General features: G+C 52.0%; 2 protein-coding genes across 2 annotated transcripts; one reads left to right on the forward strand and one right to left on the reverse strand.

Moving 5' to 3' along the window:
• The first annotated feature begins 481 nt into the window (after positions 1 to 481).
• On the forward strand, positions 482 to 5559 carry LAESUDRAFT_731351 (plasma-membrane proton-e). Its single transcript, XM_040910028.1, has 22 exons — positions 482 to 867; positions 935 to 1205; positions 1265 to 1385; positions 1440 to 1486; positions 1551 to 1665; positions 1721 to 1762; positions 1816 to 2122; positions 2188 to 2296; positions 2354 to 2414; positions 2477 to 2524; positions 2580 to 2652; positions 2713 to 2819; positions 2879 to 3096; positions 3150 to 3327; positions 3382 to 3655; positions 3726 to 3934; positions 3992 to 4062; positions 4118 to 4297; positions 4351 to 4548; positions 4609 to 4682; positions 4736 to 4785; positions 4850 to 5559. The coding sequence occupies exons 1-22, from the start codon at positions 777 to 779 to the stop codon at positions 5258 to 5260; spliced, it is 3255 nt and encodes a 1084-aa protein (XP_040759097.1). The 5' UTR covers positions 482 to 776; the 3' UTR covers positions 5261 to 5559.
• Positions 5560 to 5951: 392 nt separating this feature from the next.
• LAESUDRAFT_731352 (uncharacterized protein) lies at positions 5952 to 7037 on the reverse strand. Its single transcript, XM_040910029.1, has 4 exons — positions 6430 to 7037; positions 6312 to 6365; positions 6229 to 6255; positions 5952 to 6174 (listed from the first exon to the last, which is right to left on the reverse strand). The coding sequence occupies exons 1-2, from the start codon at positions 6942 to 6944 to the stop codon at positions 6314 to 6316; spliced, it is 567 nt and encodes a 188-aa protein (XP_040759098.1). The 5' UTR covers positions 6945 to 7037; the 3' UTR covers positions 5952 to 6174; positions 6229 to 6255; positions 6312 to 6313.
• Between the last annotated feature and the right edge of the window lie 12716 nt (positions 7038 to 19753).

Genomic DNA, 19753 nt, shown 5'->3' on the forward strand with positions numbered 1-19753 from the left:
CAGCTCTCACGGTTGTCAATCTCGCCTGACTCAGAGTATATAGAGCATCCTCCTTTGATTCCAAGGGGTTAATCACCCTCCTTCCCCTGTGCCACTCACATGCCCCTGCTGGTACATGTTGTGCCTGAGACAGCATCTTCGCTGCTCTCAGCAACAGCAAATTGCCGACGGATGCCTTGTACGCTTCGGAAGTTCAAGCGGTTCATCGTATGGTGTCAGGAAGTCAGATCCAAATCAAAGGTGGTAAGAATATTACCTAATGCAATCGAGGATTCCGGCTGTTTCTCTGAGATTGTGAGTTTTGGTTACAGGATTGATCATGAAGCTCGAAGGCTTGCTGAACAAAACGAGGGTTCGTCGCGACATGTTTTGGCCACAGAAGTGACGTCGCCACTCGCGCACGTGGTGTACGAGACGCGTTGGAGCGCTCGAGAGTCGAATTGTTCCTCAAGTACAGATGACATATGTGCTTTCAGTTCCGCGCTCCCAGCCGTCCAGACACTTTATGCGGGCGAGACGATTGGCGGGACGGAGCACCGGCTACAATGACGCAACGGTCTTCATGGTGGCGAGCGCCATGCCTGCGGACACTTCCGCCTTTTCTAAATATTAGCATTAGAACGGCTGGCTAGCTATGCCTGCCTCGAACCGCTCCATGCCGTGCCTGCCGACGCAGCGGTGCAGCGCAGTCTCGTCCGGCCCTCTTATAACATTGCGTAGGGTGGCAAGCTCTGTTATACCTCCCCCCTATCCGCCAAGCAACCTAAGCCGACGCCATGCCTCTCTTCCACAGGAAGAAGGCTAAACCCACTGACAAAGAGGCCTCACCTGGCACCATCGATGGCAGCGTGCATCAAGAAAAGACTGGTGAGAGTCGCCTGCGTCGATATTTGTGCCTCTCCTCTGACTCTCCTCCGACTCCGTGCGCACACAGCCTATGATGAAGGCAATGAATATGACATCCTACTTCGCTATGCTAAAGACGAGGCGGCTAAGCTAAAACGCGGCGAGGGAAAAGAGGAAACCGAAGAAGAGGGCCAATATGTTCGCCTTTGGTACATGCCCTGGAAGAAGGTCAAGGCGGTCAGTAGCAAGGAGAAGAAGATACCGCTAGACTGGCTGCACACCGACATGCTTCAAGGCTTGCCATCTGGTCCGGAGGTGGACAAAAGACGAGCCGTGTATGGTTGGAACGAGCTTCAAAGGTGCGTCTACAACCCCCTTCTGCCTTCATCCAAGATAACCTATGCGCGCATTATTATAGCGAAAAGGAGAACCAGATCCTCAAGTTCATTTCGTATTTTCGCGGCCCAATTCTCTACGTCATGGAGCTTGCTGTCTGTTTGTCCGCAGGTTTACGTGACTGGATTGATTTCGGTGTCATTGTAAGTTATGTGGATTTCATTATGAGGGTACGACTCATTGCGATTCCGCGTTAGATTGGTATCTTGTTCCTCAACGCTGGTGTCGGTTGGTACCAGGAAAAGTGAGCACACAAGCCATCTAAGATGTCCGCGCAATCTTCATGTTGACATCGTCCATACGCTTAGGCAAGCTGGAGACATCGTCGCACAGTTAAAGGCTGGTATCGCATTGAAGGCATCGGTCATTCGTGATGGCCGTGAGCAGGAGATCGCAGCGCGCGATGTGGTGCCAGGCGACATTGTAAGTTTATCTCGTCTCATGCGTAATCGCTATGGGAGGTGACAATGCATCCCAGGTCGTCATTGAAGAGGGTCGCACGATTCCGGCAGATGCAAAGGCACGCGTTATTATTTCAGAACCTTCTCGCATTGACTGAATGTTCCCGTCCAGATCTTGGCCGATTACAACGACAAGTCCGGCGCTAAGTCGAAGCCGATTCCGGAGAGGCGCACACGAAGAAACTCGAACTCGAGCAACAGTGGCTCGTCAACGATGTCCAATAAATCAGGCATCGACAAGGGCCCGTCGGTGTTATCAGTCGACCAGAGTGCGATCACGGGCGAGTCGTTGGCAGTGGACAAGTTTTTGGGCGACATTGCATACTATACGTGTGGCGTGAAGCGTGGAAAGTGCTACGGTATCGTAGTGGCGAGTGCACAGCAGAGCTTTGTCGGAAAGACGGCAAGCTTGGTAATGTGTGAGTAGCTGGTCTGTCATGCTCGTGTACGATGATCAAGGACTTACTGTGACGGTAAATATCAGCATCGAAAGGAAAGGGGCATTTCCAGATTGTTCTCGGTGGTATCGGGCTGGCTCTCTTAATTATAGTGCTCGCCTTCATCTTTATTGTCTGGATCGGCGGATTCTTTAGGTGAGTAGATACGCGTGCTATTCGCATATTGCTTTGTTCATCCATTATGATCTTCAGACATGTGGGTATTGCAACGCCGAGAGAGAACAATCTGCTGGTGTATGCGCTGATCTTCTTGGTAAGTCGCGCTCTGCGGATTTACGCAGTCGGCGTTCATGCTAATGACGTTTTCTGGAATAGATCATCGGTGTTCCAGTTGGTCTTCCATGCGTGACGACCACTACAATGGTACGGGAGCTCTCTTAATGACAGCCAGTAAAACTGAATGCCTCTTGGTGTCCAGGCTGTTGGTGCAGCATACCTCGCGAAACACAAGGCTATCGTGCAAAAGCTTACTGCGATTGAGTCGCTTGCAGGTGAGCCATTCGGCATGTGATGTCGGGATACATGTCAGGCGTTGACGCTTGCATATGCAGGCGTGGACATATTGTGTTCTGATAAGACGGGTACATTGACTGCGAACAAGCTGTCGCTCAACGTACCATACATCGCGCCAGGCGTCGATCCCAACTGGTTCATGGCCGTGAGTACCTGTGTATATATTGTGTCGCGGGTTAATATGCTCAAGTTTCGCCTGCATAGGTTGCTGTTCTCGCTTCGTCACACAATGTTAAATCGCTGGATCCCATTGATAAGGTCACCATCGTCGGTCTCAAGGACTATCCCGGTGCGCAGGAGATTCTACGCGGTGGCTGGATTACCCACAAGTTCATGCCATTCGATCCTGTGTCGAAACGTATCACCGCCGACGTTGAGAAGGATGGCAAGCGATACACGTGTGCAAAGGGCGCGCCGAATGCGTACGTTTTCGTCATCCACTAGCTTTCATGTTATTGACGCTGCCATTGTACAGGATCTTGCGCCTCGACAAGTTCGATCCCGACACCGTACAGGCATACCGCGCGCAGGCGCAGGAGTTCGCGCAGCGTGGTTTCCGCTCCCTTGGTGTTGCTGTCAAGGAGGATGACAAGCCCTGGCAGCTCCTAGGCATGCTTTCCATGTTTGACCCTCCTCGCCCTGACACAGCTGCTGTATGTATGGCATGACCTCTCTGGATCTTCAGGCACTGATCGCACGTCGAACAGACTATCCGCGAAGCCATCGATCTGGGAATCCACGTTAAGATGCTCACTGGTGACGCCGTTGCCATTGCAATCGAGACGTGCAAGCAGCTCTCGCTCGGCACGAACGTATACGAGTCTGAGCGGTTGATCAGCGGTGGAATGACCGGATCAGAAGTACGCGATTTCATTGAAGCAGCGGATGGGTTCGCGGAGGTGTATCCGGAGCACAAGTACCAGGTCGTCTCGATGCTCCAGGAGCGTGGGCACTTGACTGCTATGACTGGTGATGGCGTCAGTGAGTATCATCACATCCGGTTGTCTGAGGGTCTGAGGGGCTTTACAATGAATCCATTCGCTAACTACAGACGACGCTCCATCACTTAAGAAGGCGGACTGTGGTATCGCCGTGCAAGGTGCATCAGACGCTGCAAGAACTGCTGCCGATGTCGTCTTCCTCGGTGAGGGCCTCAGCACGATCATCACGAGCATCAAGGTTGCCCGCCAGATCTTTCATCGTATGAAGGCTTACATTGTCTATCGTATCGCGCTTTGTATTCATTTGGAACTCTATCTAGTGAGTTATCCGTTGATTCCTTAGTCGTGCTGATCGCTCATGATGATGCATTGGTAGTGTCTATCTATCCTCATTCTGAATGAGACAATTCGGGTAGACCTTGTTGTTTTCTTGGCCATTTTCGCTGAGTAAGCAGAGTCAACAGTGTCGACAAGTTGATACATGCTCACTACCGCTCACCAGTGTCGCTACCATCGCTATTGCTTATGATAACGCTCCGTATGACCGCAAGCCTGTGGACTGGCAACTCCCCAAGGTGTGGATCATGTCAACGCTGATGGGCATGATGCTTGCGGGTGGCACCTGGATCATACGGGGAACCCTCTTGCTCTCCGATGGGGGTATCATCCAGAACTTTGGCAGGTATGTGGTCACTGAAGATGATCTGCTGAACGGTTCTTAGCCTCTTCACATAGTGTCCAAGAGATCTTGTTTCTCGAAGTCGCGTTGACGGAGTCATGGGTAATCTTGATCACCCGGATGGCGATAGGCCCCAGTTCAGGCCCCTTTGTGTTGCCGTCATGGCAGCTGCTTGCCGCAGTTCTCGGAGTGGATGCCCTTGCGACTATTTTTGCGCTGTTTGGATGGATCTCTGGCCCTGGGGAGCACGGAGGGTAAGTTAAATTGTAATGTCGGCCGTATGCAGACCGTCTGACATCGTTACTCTTTTGAAGATGGACTGATATCGTCACTGTGGTGAAGATCTGGGGATACTCTTTTGGTGTCTTCGTCGTTGTTGGCTTACTCTGTAAGTGAAGTTGGCTACGGTTCACAGATACATCATTTCACTGTGCGCGTCAGACTACATATTGAGCACGTTCCAGTGGCTGGACAACGTTGGCAGACGCAACGTAAGTGCTTGCTGCTTCCATATTCTCTTCATTACATGGCGCTGATGAGAGTCGTGTTCTACAGCGGAGCAAGAAGAACGTTAAGCTCGAGAACTTCATCAGCGAGATGCAGCGGCTTACGCTGGTCCACGAGCGTGACTCAAGTGGCGAGTCATACTATCGTATCGCGACAGGCCCATCTGCAGAAGAGAAGGCAAAGTCCGAGAAACAAAAGGCTGCCGCCGCGAAGAACGCTGCTGAGGCGGCGAAGAAGACGGTCAAGGTCAGCCAGCATGACACAGAGGAGAAGGGTAGCCGCATCGAGCCATCCGGATCTAAGCAGGGCGGAAATGGTGGAGACACTCGCGGCACGAACACTCCGGGGACACGCTCCCCCGGTGGTGCGGCCTCACCAGGAGCACGGAGCCCAAGCGCACTCAGCATGTCAAGCGGGCAAAGTCCTGGTGGGACCAGCACGCCGAATCATCCACAATAGTGATCCTCAACCATGCCAATTTAGTGGCTATGAACCCAGCAGTAGACCGTTTTGTCGACGTTTTATGGAAGCGTCTATATTGTATTTTCCATCGCTGCTATATCTTCTGTCCCAGTGTAACATATTATCGTGGCTCGCACTTCCTGCTGTTGCTTAAGCTTTGTATCTTATATCACTGTATCTCATATCCTAGCCTCTTACGGTTGTAGTCATAAAAGCACACGCCGGTGACCACGCACAAGAGAATAGACGGTGAACAGGGGACATTCATCCACATATGGGACATATGACAAGCAAAGAATGAGTACAGGACCGTTGTGCGACTGCCCACGATCGGATATCAGTGAAGTAAAGTTAGTAGACGTGTAGTTGAACGACAGGAATGCATGATAGCTCGTCGTGAATCCAGATGATCATGCTACTGCCGTGCTTTGCTAGCGCTTTTGCGGGATATCTTCGCTGGAGAAGTCTGGGTCTTCATGCGAGACTTCGACAGATCCCGCGGGAACCCTAACGAAACATCTCGAACCTCGATGGTGCCGGCATCGGAGCCGAGCAGATGTGGCGAGTGCTTTGCTTCGACCAGGCAGAAGAGAAGTGAGAATTCGTGGTCAGAATAGGTCAGCCATAAAGCTACGGAAAGAATAGCATGACCATCCTGACAGTTAGCTATACTAGAGACCGCAGGCGCGCGAAGATATGCTGTACATGTGAAGTCAGCGACTCAGGTAAACGAACAGGTTGAGTTCAAGTGCGCTGAAGGTACCTTCATTAAAGAAATGGAAAGCCAGTGCTTCGAATCACTACTCCAAAGGAACAGCGCACGGTAATTCATATTCAGGCGCACAAGAATAATACAGATGCAGATTACCAGACCGTTGTACGGACTTCTCATCTCCCCTTTTGTCTGTAAAGTTCGTCCACGTACTAAATTGATACACTGAAACATCTCAGTAAACATTGTACAGGCTCAATGCTTACACATAAGCGCAAAGGTACATTCACAACCCATAAGTGCCCTACACTGAGCTTTAGCGAGACGTCATGACAGATTCAAGCGGTACGGAAGAAATTGCTCACTATGTGTCTACTCATTGTCTTCAAGGTGCGGTTCATACCACATGAACTCGTCCCAATCCGGCAGACTCTTGATTTGGCCGTCTTCGCAGATGGTGTCTACGCAGCCCATGAGCTCAACCAGGAACTCTCGAGATATGCCTTCGCATCTCGAGAGAACGAGCTCTTGCACGGGTGCACCGAAAACATCACGCCGCTGTTTCAAACAGTCCAACAAGCAGGATCGGTCTCGAGCTTGGAAGAAATCGAACTTGTCCAAGTCGAGCACGCGCAAACGAGGGAGAATGCAGGGAGGCTCGGTCCTCATGTCTTCCCCGGGATGGAGTTCGGATAGTGCGTATAGGATGTTTGCGAGGTCGGAGAATTGCACGAAGTTACGGATTCGCAGGATTTGGAGCTCGTTGAAGTGGGCCAGGGCATCGCACCAGGTGTCCCAAGCAATGTACGCATTGCTGTCAGCATCTACAGTCTGCTGCGCTTGCAGGACAATTTCGTTCACGTTGCGGTATGTGGGCATGCTGCAAATGGCCACCAGCCAGGGATCGCGATCAGCGGGATCCTGTTCATTGGGATTTGGCCTATCGGGATTTCCCGTGTCGATCTTCATGTCCACCGACAATCCTACAGAGTTATGCTCTGCATCTTGGCTGGCCGTCCCATCACCTTGCTCCCCATAACTCGTGATCTTCAGCTGGAGTTCCGTTAACTTATTAATGGCCAGTACGTGCAGAACGCGAACCATGAGGGATACCTCAGTGGCGTTAGCTAAGCTTGATATGAGATCGTCAGGATGGTCCTCGTCGTTGGCTGAAGTGTGCAGCGTGATATAGCGGAGTGCAGGAAAGTGAAGGCATGAGATAATGTTTATGATGTGCGGGACAATATCGTCAATGTGAAGACTTTTCAGGTTGCCTAAGGTGATGACTTCTGATGGCCACTGCGTCTCTTCCGGGTTCATGTCCTCCAAAATGAGCATCTCCAGACAGGGCAGTCCCCGAAGAAAATCGATAAGCTCTCCTAGACTCGATGGAAGACAATGTTCCGTGCCGTCAGTAGTGGTGAACAGTCCATACACGCTCACAAGCTCCAGATGGCGCAGCGACGGGAGGGATGGTAGCTTCTGCCAGGACAGGTTGAGAGCTGTGAGCCGAAGAGTCGTGACTTCGGTCATCCGTGTGCCGAGTCTCGCCAATTGGTCATCAAACACAGCGTGTCTGCAACGTATAGTATTCTGCACGCTAAGGTAGCGGACGCGGCGACCCCCACCCTCATCTAGAAGAGCATTGACGGCTTTCACTAGATCCAGTCCAGCAGAAAAAAGTTCAAGAGAAGCTATTTGCGGAGCCCTTCTAAGCACCAGATTCCATGATTCGACTGTAGTTGGCTGGATCTCCGCAGTGACGAACAGTGCATGTTTTCGAGCGCATTCAAGGATTAGCTTGGTAAAGTCCTTGTTAACCGGCAGTTTCTCGATAACGCTCCATAGGGACGCATCTTCCAGCAGGACTTCCCGCCATTTGCGGCACACGTGCATCAGGTTGAGGAAGTGGTATGGTCGTGGGCGGCCGGAATCGTCCTTGACGTTGTCGATGTGGACATCCTCGAAAGTCTTGCAGAGAAGCTCGTTAGGCAAGTCGTCAATGGTCTTCAGCCCGCGCCTTCGGAGATAATCTATCTGGACCAGGGGAAGGCCGACGACTGCCTCAGCGGAGTGTTCAGCGTGGCAGCTGGTATTTGAGAAAGCTCCATAGGTAGGTGAGTCCATAAAGAAGCAATATTCGCGCGGCAGAAACGAGTTCATGATGGGCAGGAAGTTCATAAAAGGAGGAAGAAAGCAAATTTATAGCGGCTCGCGTGCGGCCACAGAAGGTGGGCAAACCGTCACGTGTAGCCACCCGTGCATCGCGAAGGAACCAGTCATTGTGGCTCGTTGCCACAGCATTTCCTTGATGATCTGAAGATTGACGACGTAGCGCGGCCACTTGGTAATCATAAAGTGGCCTTAATCCTCGGCTTCGGCAACGATTGGTCTTGTACATTGTTGATCTGCGTGTCTATGATGACAACAACAACTGCGATAGCATCATGCTATCGGAGGTGCCTTAGGTTTTGCGTTGCTTGATATTACGCCTGGGAGAACTTGAAGGTTTGTCAATATTTTCGATCTTCAAGAGGCATTCTGGCCCTGATCCCAACCGCCGAGTATTTTAACAGCTTGTCGTGGACAGACCTCCGCGATGAAACATGCCTAAGCATTCAAGGCGTCGATCTATGTCGCGGTTCAATTATTAGGAAGTATCTCATCCGTTCGCTCCTGTGACGATGAACACTGTTGGCGCCATGTCATCCAGACAGTACCGCAGAGAGGTTGATTTTGTTCTGTTCACTCCTTATTAGTCTCGTGAGTAATTGATCACAATATAGCAAATTACCTTGCGGTGTTAATCGACGTCTAGATGCCCGGGTAACCGGATGTTTGCGGTAAGTGCTGGAGAAGGTACAAGTGATTGTGCTGGGTCATCCTGGATAGCCTCACTTACATAATCCTGATGTGGTCGGGGCAAAGCTCCTCCTGGTATTGCCTTTCCTCATTGGGCTTACCGATTGGGACCTATTTAAGCTTCAGCTGCGAGCAAATGCACGCCCGGGCTACCATTTAGCGATCTTCATGGAACCTCCTCTTCGACGAGGTCGCAGAGATAGAACACGCTAACCACCTTCTCATTCGAGGTTGTGAGCGGAACGTGTCCCTGTAGGAGACGGTTAGCGTGGAGTTGTACTTCTAGTGGATTTTGATGCGAGACGGCTCATCGTGACCATACCGTCATAATACAGAATAGCACCCATTCGAAGCATCCTTTCTTCCCACCGGAGACTTCGTGGTTTTATGTGGACCTCACATTTAACAAATCCAGCTTGAGGAGGCGTTTCGCACCTTAATATGCCCATGTCGAGGCCAAGAAGATCCGTAAACATTTTCATCTTAATTTGCCGAAGACGAGGGACCTACGGGAACCCATTGAGCCAGCATTTTCAGAAAGTAGCACGGAGTGATATCTTTCCACGACTCGTATGTGGACAGACGTAATCGTGAATAACGGGTTGTGAAGTGCATAACTTTGCACTAGGTCACAGCATGCATAGAAACGATGTGAGTGACGGTCATAAGCAGAGCGAACAGTTCAACTGTTTAGTCAAAACGCTGGGGAGGCGAGCTGAGAGGAGTCGACCAGGACGACGCCGCTGCGCGGTAAGGCTCCAACTATTTATACTATTTACACTCCTGAGGTGTAAATAAATAGTATATAGTAAACAGTTGGTATATATGCAGTATAAACAGTTTAGATAAAGTTTATATAGTTTTTTTGTCCCATCTCTAAGTGGAGTTTTACTCAACTGTGAGCAGCCTCTGTGATTGTTGGGACCCTTAAGGAGCTGGGTGCATCAATACACACATGATAGTGAGCAGAAAACAAGCATTCAACTTCAACACTTGCACCACAAATGATAAGAAAATCTCATGTCATACAAAAAATAACAAGAAACTCATGTTCATGAGTCTATATGATGATCAACTGTCAGTGGTGGCTTCTATCAAACACTATGACTTTCAATTGGCTCACTGTTGCACTGTCAAATCTATCAATTGTGCACTCAATAGTCTTATGTCATCATAAAACTATTTATACTATATATAAACATCTATTTACTATATACAGCCCAACCTGTAAATAAACAGATATAGTAAACAGTTAAAACTATTTAACATAGTATATAGATAGAAATGTTGGAGCCTTACTGCGCGGCTCCCAGATTAGGAAGGTGTCGTGATTCATGCTACGACTCATGCAATGTGTTATTAGCATCTACTCAATCCTTACTCCAGGGAACGACCTTAATGACGGAAGGTAAACACTTGCAAAGCCATGGGAGCATCAACCTTAAGTATCAACCCAAAAAACAGGCGTGAACGGGTCATATTATAAATGAATCAGCATTTATGAAAGTTCGCTTTTCCGGATGTAATTTCCTTCCATGAACAGCGTGCAGATGAAGGAAGCGCATGCAGAATATCAACAGTTCTCTGATATTGCTCTAATGAGATTTCATATACGTCTGCACTGAGAATCAATAGATGCTGTGACGATTTTCTGTCTTGATGCTCTATCTGACTTAAAGAAAGATTCCGAGTGTGCTCTACTACCAAAAGGATCCGAAAATATTCATCAGATGTCATACCTGAACAATGTCCATTCTATTACAGCTACATTTGTAGGCACTCCTTGAATCCTCCATCATCAACATTTTATACACATGACTTGCACATTTGGTGGTAGCTTGAGAGGACTTAACTTATTGAGTGAAACACTGCCGCACAACGCATCCGTTCAATGATCCGAGCCTAATCAATATTGTCCATGCAAACAAATGGCTGCTCAAAATACACAAGCATCGTCACACCGCGTGAAATAGACAGTCCAGGTGTTTATCAGAAACCTCTCAAGCCACCAGCTTCGCACCTATCCTGGCGTTGTCGTAGTTACGCAAATTATCCAACTGATTGACAATTTTTGATCTTCGGAAGAGTCCGGAGCCTCCAGACAGCTTGAGAGGTGTTGACAGATGCAAAGGATCTCAGTCTCATGGTGTATGAGTGAATGAGGATCAATTTAACTTCAGGCACACGCTCATGAGCATTTGCTGATGCGAATCAGGTACAACAGTGCGGTCGCTTGGCCATACGTTCAAAGTAGAGTCTGAAACGAGAACAAGGCATTTGGGGGTCTTCTATAAGGAAGCGGTGGGTCAGTCACGTTGTGGATGCGGAGCGTCAAATATAATCTCCGCCCCAAGTCATCTTGCTGGCGCCGCAGGGGCACCTCATATCCAACATGTTAAGGGCCTAAAGAACCCGCGCACTCTAACTCTCGCCTGACCCGCCAAGGTCCTCTGGCTCAAGTAGAAGGGGTGAAGGTCTAACTCGAAACTGGGGGTTAGACCCCAGCTCGAGCCAGTATATATATTAGAGGGGTGGGACCCCTGGTACCGGGGGTAAGTCCAGCGATACCCTAATACACAAGATTAGGTCATAGTGGCGTGCTATGGCGTGCTATGACGTAGCTAAGTCCAGACGAGTCCGTAGGGGCCTCAGTGCACCTACCTGGTCTAGATCTATGATGTCATCGTGACGTAGCGTCACGTGACTTGTACATGTCCGAGGGATGTTCGAATGTCCCTTGGTGGCGTGGGTACCCTATGGTAGCCACGTGGTAAGTCCGTATATGGTAATGGTATATAGTGGAGCAGTCTGGGTCTCCTTGCCTAGGAGCCTCTGAAATGGAGGTTACGACGATGATCGTAACATAACCCCCGTCCTACGCCGAAGTGTTCTCACGAGGCCCTTTGGTTACGGGTTCCACTGGTATATTCCCTGCCTTGATGCCGTGCTTCTGGAATACTTCCTTGACATCATGGGGATCCTCCCAATCATTTGCCGATTCTGTCAGCGTTGCCTTGGCGAGGGTTTTGGTGATAGGGTATAGGTGTGGTTCCCAGGGTCCCTTCGTTCAGATTGATGGGTATAGACGTATAAAGCCCGTGCTTCTAGTAGATTGATCAGGGTATTCAGTGATCTTTCTATAGCACTGGGCATCGTCTTTTGTCCTCCGGGGTTCGGTGATCTGTCCTAGATCTGTGCCGCTTCCTCCACCACGCCGGGTATCTACGGAAGATTAGTTTTGCCAGTAATGGACTTTGATATAAGGTATGCGATGCCTTGGATCGCGCCGTTCCCTTGGACCCGATAATGGGTATAATCACGTGATGGTGATCCTTGTATTACCGATCTACCAGTAATGGGTACGACCGTCGGCGGGTATACTTTGCCTGTAATGGTCTTGTAGCGGCTTATTGAGTCCGTGATGTCCATTTGTCATGGGTATAATTGTGACTCGTAGCCCGTAATGGCCTGGTGTACTTTCCTAGTAAAGACCGTGTTGCACCATATGGTATATTTGTATTAACCGATTAGGTTTCCCGTCTTGCCTAGACTTGTTTCCCTTGTGGCTGGGTAAGGTATTTTTCCTTATTATGCTTCGGGCCCTAATTGCCGAAAGTGGGTATCGGTGGTTCGGGTGATGGGTACCCGTCTCGGCTGGAGACTGTACATAGAGCATCTCCTTGGTCTGCTTACACCAAGTGATGGATATGCATCGCGGTCTCTCAGCTGCGAGCATGGCATCTTCCCATCCCAGGGGTATACTGACTGTATAATAGGGTATCCTTGTCATTATGTTAAGGTATGGGTATCCTTTGCATGGGCCCAACATTTCCTTATGTGGGTTTGTCTGACGCATCGTGGGTGCGGATTATATGATTATCTCTCAGTTTCTATAATGGTGCTCAAAGCAGCCAGGCAACCGGAGGATGGGTAAGGGTTTATCCTAAAGGGTATCTTGGAGCTTCTCTAACTCCATCATTACTGTGGGACTTGAGATTTCCCGATGTACGTCCGCAGCTTACTCATCCGGAGCTCGCTATTCTTGGGCCGTGCTTCAGTACCTTCCCAAGTCCTTGATTGTGACGTAAAGAGCGTGGTGGGTAGGATATATTACCCCCATCCTAGGTGGTGTCTTCCTGACGCCTACTTGACTGGACCCCTTAGGTCAATCCCTTTCTATAGGGTGGGGGACGGCCGGGTATCTTGATCCAGCAAGTCCTAAGGCGGAGAGCGTATCCTACGGGTATCTCCGGGTATGGTATTATGTAATAGGCTCAGTTCCTATAGTGGCGCAATGCTGCCAGGTTGCCAAGCATATTGTAGTTGGGTTATATTATTATTTAGTCCACTTAATTCCTATAGTGGCACTCTAAGCTGCCAGGATATCAAGCCTAAGATATTTGGGTATAGTCGTGACCACTATCTCGGTTTGGTCTTACCCGATATGGACTGCCTGTCCGATCAGCGCCCGTGCTGATCTAGCGTGTGGAAATGGTATGTCCGAATAATGACTGTGTAGTAGTTGGGATTCGGCTACGGCGATCTCCTTGGATCTAATGCCTCCCGCAGTTACGATGCCTAAGCAACACGTGTGCTCGGTGTCCTAGGGCCGAGCCTTATGATATGGGTATCAATGAGGTCTTGCATCGTTGGGTATGCATCGTAATGATGGCGTAAAAAGGTTATTCCCAGATATATTTCCTGGTATAGGTGGGAATACCTATTATTCTAGGGTTGCTACTATGCTAGGGGTAATACCTCCTAGTACCCCCATCCTAGGGCTGAGCGTCCTCGCCAAGCCATTTCCTGGACTCCTTGGGCTTTCCCTTGGGTATATGGTACTCGCCGGGTATCTTAGTCCGGATAGTACTAGGTACGAAGGTCGCGATTCGCGGGTATCTTCGGTATGTTATTATTTTGTTTCCCCCGAGTCCTGGGTCGAGGTTACTATATTTGGGTATCATAATAGATAGCCGTGCCCCCCCATGAGCTGACTGTTTGTGAGGGATTTTCATAATGGAAAGTGATCGCGTCGTCGGCGCCGTGCACTGTATTCGAATGGTGTTTTTTTTTCCTGTACCACCGGGACACTGCCTGTGTCAGCGACATCCTTTCTTTTTCCTGTACCACCATGTCTGCTATAAGCGCCCAACAGGTGACTGCCAGCGAATCGACCATGGAGGGCATAGGTGTAGAGCGAACTCCTCCGGGAGGGTCTCCACCGCCAGCGAGCGCGACGACGTCGGCCCCAGCGCCGACGCCCCCGCGCCCGCCGGTCTACAATAATATGCGTGACACCATTAGGTCTCTGCGCAACAATCTGAGCGACCTTGCTGTCGGCGTGCAGCACGTTATCGACAGCCCCTACGAGGCCGAGGCATACTCCGACGAGTTCGAGAACTGCGCTGTTGCACTCACTACCTGCCTTCGCGACTTCCACAATGCTCTCATGCGCGACTCCCTCATCATCGACACCGAGGCTGGTGCCCGGATCATGCACCTCTACCAGGCTCTCTTCCATCAACAGCTCGCCAGCGCAGCCATCCTTCTCGACGACGACGCACTCATGGACGAGGCTCCGCGCACCCGCCTACGCACGGAAGGCGCCCTCCCTGTTGGCATCGACGTGCAGGCTGCCCTGACTAAGGCTGTCGAGGACAGTGTTCGCATGGCCACGTCAGCCATCAACATGCGGCTGTCAGCTATCGAGGCCCAGCTAGTACGCGGACGTCCGCTGCCACACCCTCCTCAGGCCCCCGAGGGACCGTGACCCCAACCGCTGGTCCGTACTGGTCGTCAACGTGCCCCCGCCGCCAACTCCACTGCTGCTGCCCCTGCAGCGCAGCCTATGACGCAGCCTGAGATGCAGGCCCCGAATGCCCCAACCATGGCACAGGTGGCCGCCCAGAACCGCGAGAAGTGCTACATCCTTCTCATTACCCCCGAGCAGCATGCCGCCATCGAGGCAGGGGGTACCATGCCCCAATGGTATGCTAAGGTCCATACACGCCTGCACGAGACACCCGCGTGGGCCAAGGTACGTTTTCTCAGTCTCCGCTTCGCTGGACCAACCAAGGTCCAAGCAGTTTTCTCGCACGACTCCCCTGACTTGCTCATACGTGAGTGTCTCCGGCCCATATGGCACATGTTGGGAGTCGTCCCGCGTGCTGCCTCCTCGGTGCCAAACCCGCGTGAGCATGCATCCGCGCTGCAGGACTTCCGCCCTCTCATTCCTGTTACGAAACTGTTCATCCCGAGCTGCCCGCTGCATCATCCCGACACGGGATTGTTACTCACTGAGGAGGAAATCATGGCAGAACTACACCGTAATGCTATGTTTTCGTCTGTTCACTTCAACGGTCTACCCGGTTTCGTTGTGCCTAAGGAACATCGCGAGCAGCTCAGGAAGTCCTCTATTATCGTCTCCATTGAGGATGCCCATCGTGACTACTGTGCACGTAACCTCCTTGGACGTGACAACCGCGGTGATGCTGCCGCTTTCCTTTGGTTCTATGGCTCCCGCATCACTGTAAAGAAGTCGAAAGATCATCCCGTTTTCCGTCAGTGCACTCGTTGCTGATGCCTCACGCATCTCGAAAGTCACTGCAAGAAGCGGGCGCCTGTGTGCTGCTTCTGTGGAAAGACTGACCACACGTCCGATATGCATTGGCAGGCATGCCTTGTCTGCAATCATGAGGCTCGCCCGGCTGACCAGCCTTGTGAGTCTGACCACTATTTCTGTGTGGTCTGTGGTACCAACAGCCACAGTGCCGCTAACACCACTTGCCCTGCATGGAAAGATTACCGCATTCCCATCTCGCGCACCAACCCCTCATCATGAATATCACAACCGCTCATTTGAATGTGGCCCGGTCCAATCCGCGCATCCACGGCTTCGTTTCTTCCACTTCCTACGATATCTATTTTCTTCAAGAACCGTGGTGGGGGCAAATCGGCATCGATACCCCCCATGGCTCTGAGTCAGGCACTACTGTTTTTGGTTACGTCAATGTCCGGCCCTATGGCCTGGACGCCTATCATTTCCCCTCCACCTCTGCGCTGCCGCGACCTCGAGCCAGCATCCTGGTCCGACGCGTACTCTTAAACACTTATCACATATCCATGCGTACTGACCTGGTGTCGAACCCGGATGTGGTCGTCCTTCATTTTGTTTCACGCTCTGATCCCACCCATGATTTCTTCATGGTCAACTGCTATAACGAAGGCTCGCGAGCCCAACACCGCGTTCTGCCCACTCTCTATGATATCCCTTTCCTGCCACGAGCGAATCTCCTTGTCACCGGAGATTTTAATCTCCACCACCCCCTATGGTCATGGACCGGACGGGCATCCCGCTCTGCTTCCACTGCCTCCACCACTTTCGCTGGGTGGCTAGAGCGCGAGTCGCTCGAAATTCTTAATGACCTCGATCAACCCACCCACATGGTGAATGGTGACCTGCTCTCGGGCACCATCATCGATCTGGTCTGCGCAACCTCCAGTGTGCACTTTCACGTTCACGGAGTCACTGCTACTCCCACATCCTTTGAATCTGATCACGCTCTACTAACCTCTACTCTCTCTCACTTTGCTCACCCCGTAGATGTTGACCTTGGCTTTCGAGTCGACGTGTCCAGACGGGACGACTGGAACACATGCCTTGCCCGCGAGCTGGCGCTGTCCCCACCACCGGCCACCTATACCACCAATGACGACCTCGAAGTGGGCGCTCAGGCTCTGCTGCGAGCAATGTCCGTGGCCTGCCACGAAGTATTCCCCCGATGCACACATGCTCACTGGGCCTCCCAGCTCTGGTGAAACGATGCATGTGACACTGCCCGCGCAGATGTCCAGGCAGCTCATACTCGTGAGGAGAGGCGAAAAGCCAAAGCCACACTCTCGGCCACAATCTGACAAGCTCGGAAGGACTGGACTCAGGAGGCGGTCGCGCGACTCCAGCACACCAACCCCTGGCAGCTCGCCTCCTGGACCAAAGGAGTGCGGGCACCCCCACTACCTGTCATCTGCACGGACGGGGAGACTGGCTCTCTCCCTGCTGACGCGGGTCGTCTACTCACACGTTTCTATTTTCCGGCATCTCCGCCCTTGCCTGATCTGCCTCCTCTCTTTACCTCTACGCCTCCAGCAGCGCGCCCAGACCGCCCCCTCCTTATCACTGAAGTAAATGCCGCCATCGAGGCTGCATCTAATTATTCAGCGCCTGGCATCTCCGGAGTGTCATGGCAGCTCCTAAAATGGGTCTGGCGGTCTGGTGCGCGTCACACTCTTTTTCTTTTTCTATCCTCTTCTTTGCGCCTGGGTTACCTCCCCGCCCCACTTCGGGCTGCAGCGGTTGTGTACCTGCCCAAACCGGGCAAGGTGGATTACACCGCACCCAAGTCCCACCGACCAATAGCGCTCTTAGAAACCCTGAGCAAGGTCCTGGAAAAAGTGGTTGCTGCCCGTTTCAACTTTCAAATTGGTGCTCACAATCTCGTGCCCAGCTCGCAGTTTGGTGGGTGGGGCCAACACTCTGTCGTGGATGCGGGAGTCACTCTGATGCACCGTGTATGCATCGCATGGGAAAACGGTTTCTCCGCTACCTTACTTTGTATGGACGTCGAAGGCTATTACAATGCCATTCGCCACGATGTCCTTCACTCTGCTCTCCTTTCTTTGGGCTTTCCCACCAACAAGGTCCTTTGGACCATGTCATTCCTTTCCTCATGCACCGTGCAGCCCAAACTCAATTCTGAGCTGGGTCCATCTTACTACGTCGCTGCGCTTGGCATTCCGCAGGGATCGCCTCTGTCGCCTGTCCTTTCTACTATATACTCTTCCCCTCTGTATGTGAACCTTGATCCGTTCGTGCACCCCCAGCAGTCTACGGTGGGCTACGTAGACGATTTTGTCCTCCTTATTGTTTCTCCCTCGCTGAACGAGAACACTGCCATCATCCAACGCACTCTACCTAGTGTGGGCACAACGCTTCACCAGCTTGGGCTGACCATTGGCATGGCGAAAACTGAGCTTATTCACTTTACCTCCCCGAGACGATTCCTTGACGTCAACCCCCCCCCCTGCGGGTTAAGTGGGACGGGCAGGATATCACCATTCAACCTGCTTCGTATTTGCGCTGGCTCGGCATCTGGTATGACCGACGCCTAACCTTCACCCACCACATTCGAGTCATGGCAGCCAGGGCGTCGTCCCGCGTTGCCGCTTTCCGCATGCTCGCCAACACACAGCGAGGCATGACGGTCGCGCAAGCCCGTTTGCTTTACCTTACCACCATCCTTCCCGTTCTCACCTTTGGTAGCCCCGTGTGGTATAACCTGCGGGGCCCACGCTCACTTTTTCAACCTTTGCAACAGGTACAAAACGACGCACTGCGGTGGTTTACGGGAGCGTGGCGGTCTACCCCCCACCACGTCCTCAACCTAATATCCAGCGTCCTGCCGATGAAACACCAGCTTGACAAGCTCAACGGCCTTGCCGCAGCATGCCTCCTCACCCTCTCGGAGTCCCACCCGGTGATCCACTGCCTGGTGGCCAACCGCGCTGCCCACCCGCCCAATTTCTCACTCCTCAACCCCACCATCCCTATCCGCCACGGCACCAGCACAGTGGATGTGCTCGAACAAACCCTGCCCAAGCGGGCGGTGTGCCTTCTCCCCTGGTTGCAGCCACCCTGGGATCCTGAGCATCCGTGGGACGAGAGGGCTCACGTCTGCGTCCCTCCGCCTACCAAAGACGGCTCTAAGGAGTACCTACGTTCATTTTTTTTCCCTCTGTTGCATTCTTCCATTCCTCTCCCTGATGCCCTATGGGTCTTCACTGACGGCTCCCAGATCACCCAGCCTGACCCCGCCCCGCGGAACCGACGAGCAGGTGCAGGTGCGTGTATCATTCACCAGGGTGCGATAAAGTATGAGCGGGCTTGGGGCATGGGTCACCAGGCCGAGGTGTATGACGCAGAACTCTTCGCAATGGCGGCAGTCGCCAGCTGCTTTGCCGGTTTTCTGGTGACCTACCCCATGATCACCCACATTTACCTTTGCGCGGACAACCGCGCTGCCCTGTCCAATGTCCTATCGCTGCGCCCACACAGTGGCCAGCCCTTTTCCCTTCGCTTTCGGGCACTTCTCGCTTCTCTCATGGAGCAATACCCACTTTTGAACATTTCACTGCTATGGGTTCCCGGGCATACGGGTGTACTGGGTAACGAGGTGGCAGACCGGCTAGCCAAGGAAGGCACGTCCCTACCCGATAGTGTCCTACCCACCTTAACGTGGATCCGGCGCTGGGCGCGCGAGCGAGCAACCACCTCCTGGCAAACCGAGTTCCGTTACACCGATCGACCCACTGCAATATGGTCCTCATGGCCATCCCTGCCTTCCCAGACGCTCCACCCCGTTTTCACTTCTAAATATTATGAACGCGACGTCGAAGCCAGGTTAACCCAAGCCTTAACGGGCTACGGCTACCTGGCCCCTTACTTCTCTTTTCAATTTGGGACGGCGGGCCCCGCTCGTCACTTCCATGGCGCGCCCTGTGTCTGCGATCTAACCACCCCCAGCACCCACACCCACGTCATGCTGCGCTGCCTGAGGCATGCGCACGCAAGGCACCTGCTCTTTCAGAACCCCAAGCCCACCCTCCTGGATTTACGTCGGCTTTGGCACCACCCCACCGGCCTTCATCGCCTCATCGCTTTCATTTCTACCACACCCGTTTTCTCCGCCGCGGCCCTCGCGCCCCCGGACCCTGGCTGATACGCCTTACCCTCATGGCACTTATGTGACCAATCCCTTTATCTACTCATAGTCTACATGTCGACACTTCCTCGTGCGGTTTCACTCCTGTATTTACACCCTTCCAACCGCGCATAGCGCGGTATAGAAATAAATGTACAA

This window comes from Laetiporus sulphureus, assembly GCF_001632365.1.
Source record: "Laetiporus sulphureus 93-53 unplaced genomic scaffold LAESUscaffold_62, whole genome shotgun sequence".
Lineage (NCBI taxonomy): Eukaryota > Fungi > Basidiomycota > Agaricomycetes > Polyporales > Laetiporaceae > Laetiporus > Laetiporus sulphureus.

Excerpts from the sequence above, each read along its gene's own strand:
- LAESUDRAFT_731351 (XM_040910028.1), top strand. The coding sequence starts at position 777 with ATGCCTCTCTTCCACAGGAAGAAGGCTAAACCCACTGACAAAGAGGCC. Across the intron at positions 1,206-1,264 it reads GGTTGGAACGAGCTTCAAAG|CGAAAAGGAGAACCAGATCC; the intron begins GTGCGTCTACAA and ends GCATTATTATAG. Across the intron at positions 2,653-2,712 it reads TGCGATTGAGTCGCTTGCAG|GCGTGGACATATTGTGTTCT; the intron begins GTGAGCCATTCG and ends TTGCATATGCAG.
- LAESUDRAFT_731352 (XM_040910029.1), bottom strand. The coding sequence starts at position 6,944 with ATGAAGATCGACACGGGAAATCCCGATAGGCCAAATCCCAATGAACAG. Across the intron at positions 6,366-6,429 it reads ATGGGCTGCGTAGACACCAT|CTTGAAGACAATGAGTAGAC; the intron begins CTGCGAAGACGG and ends TATGAACCGCAC.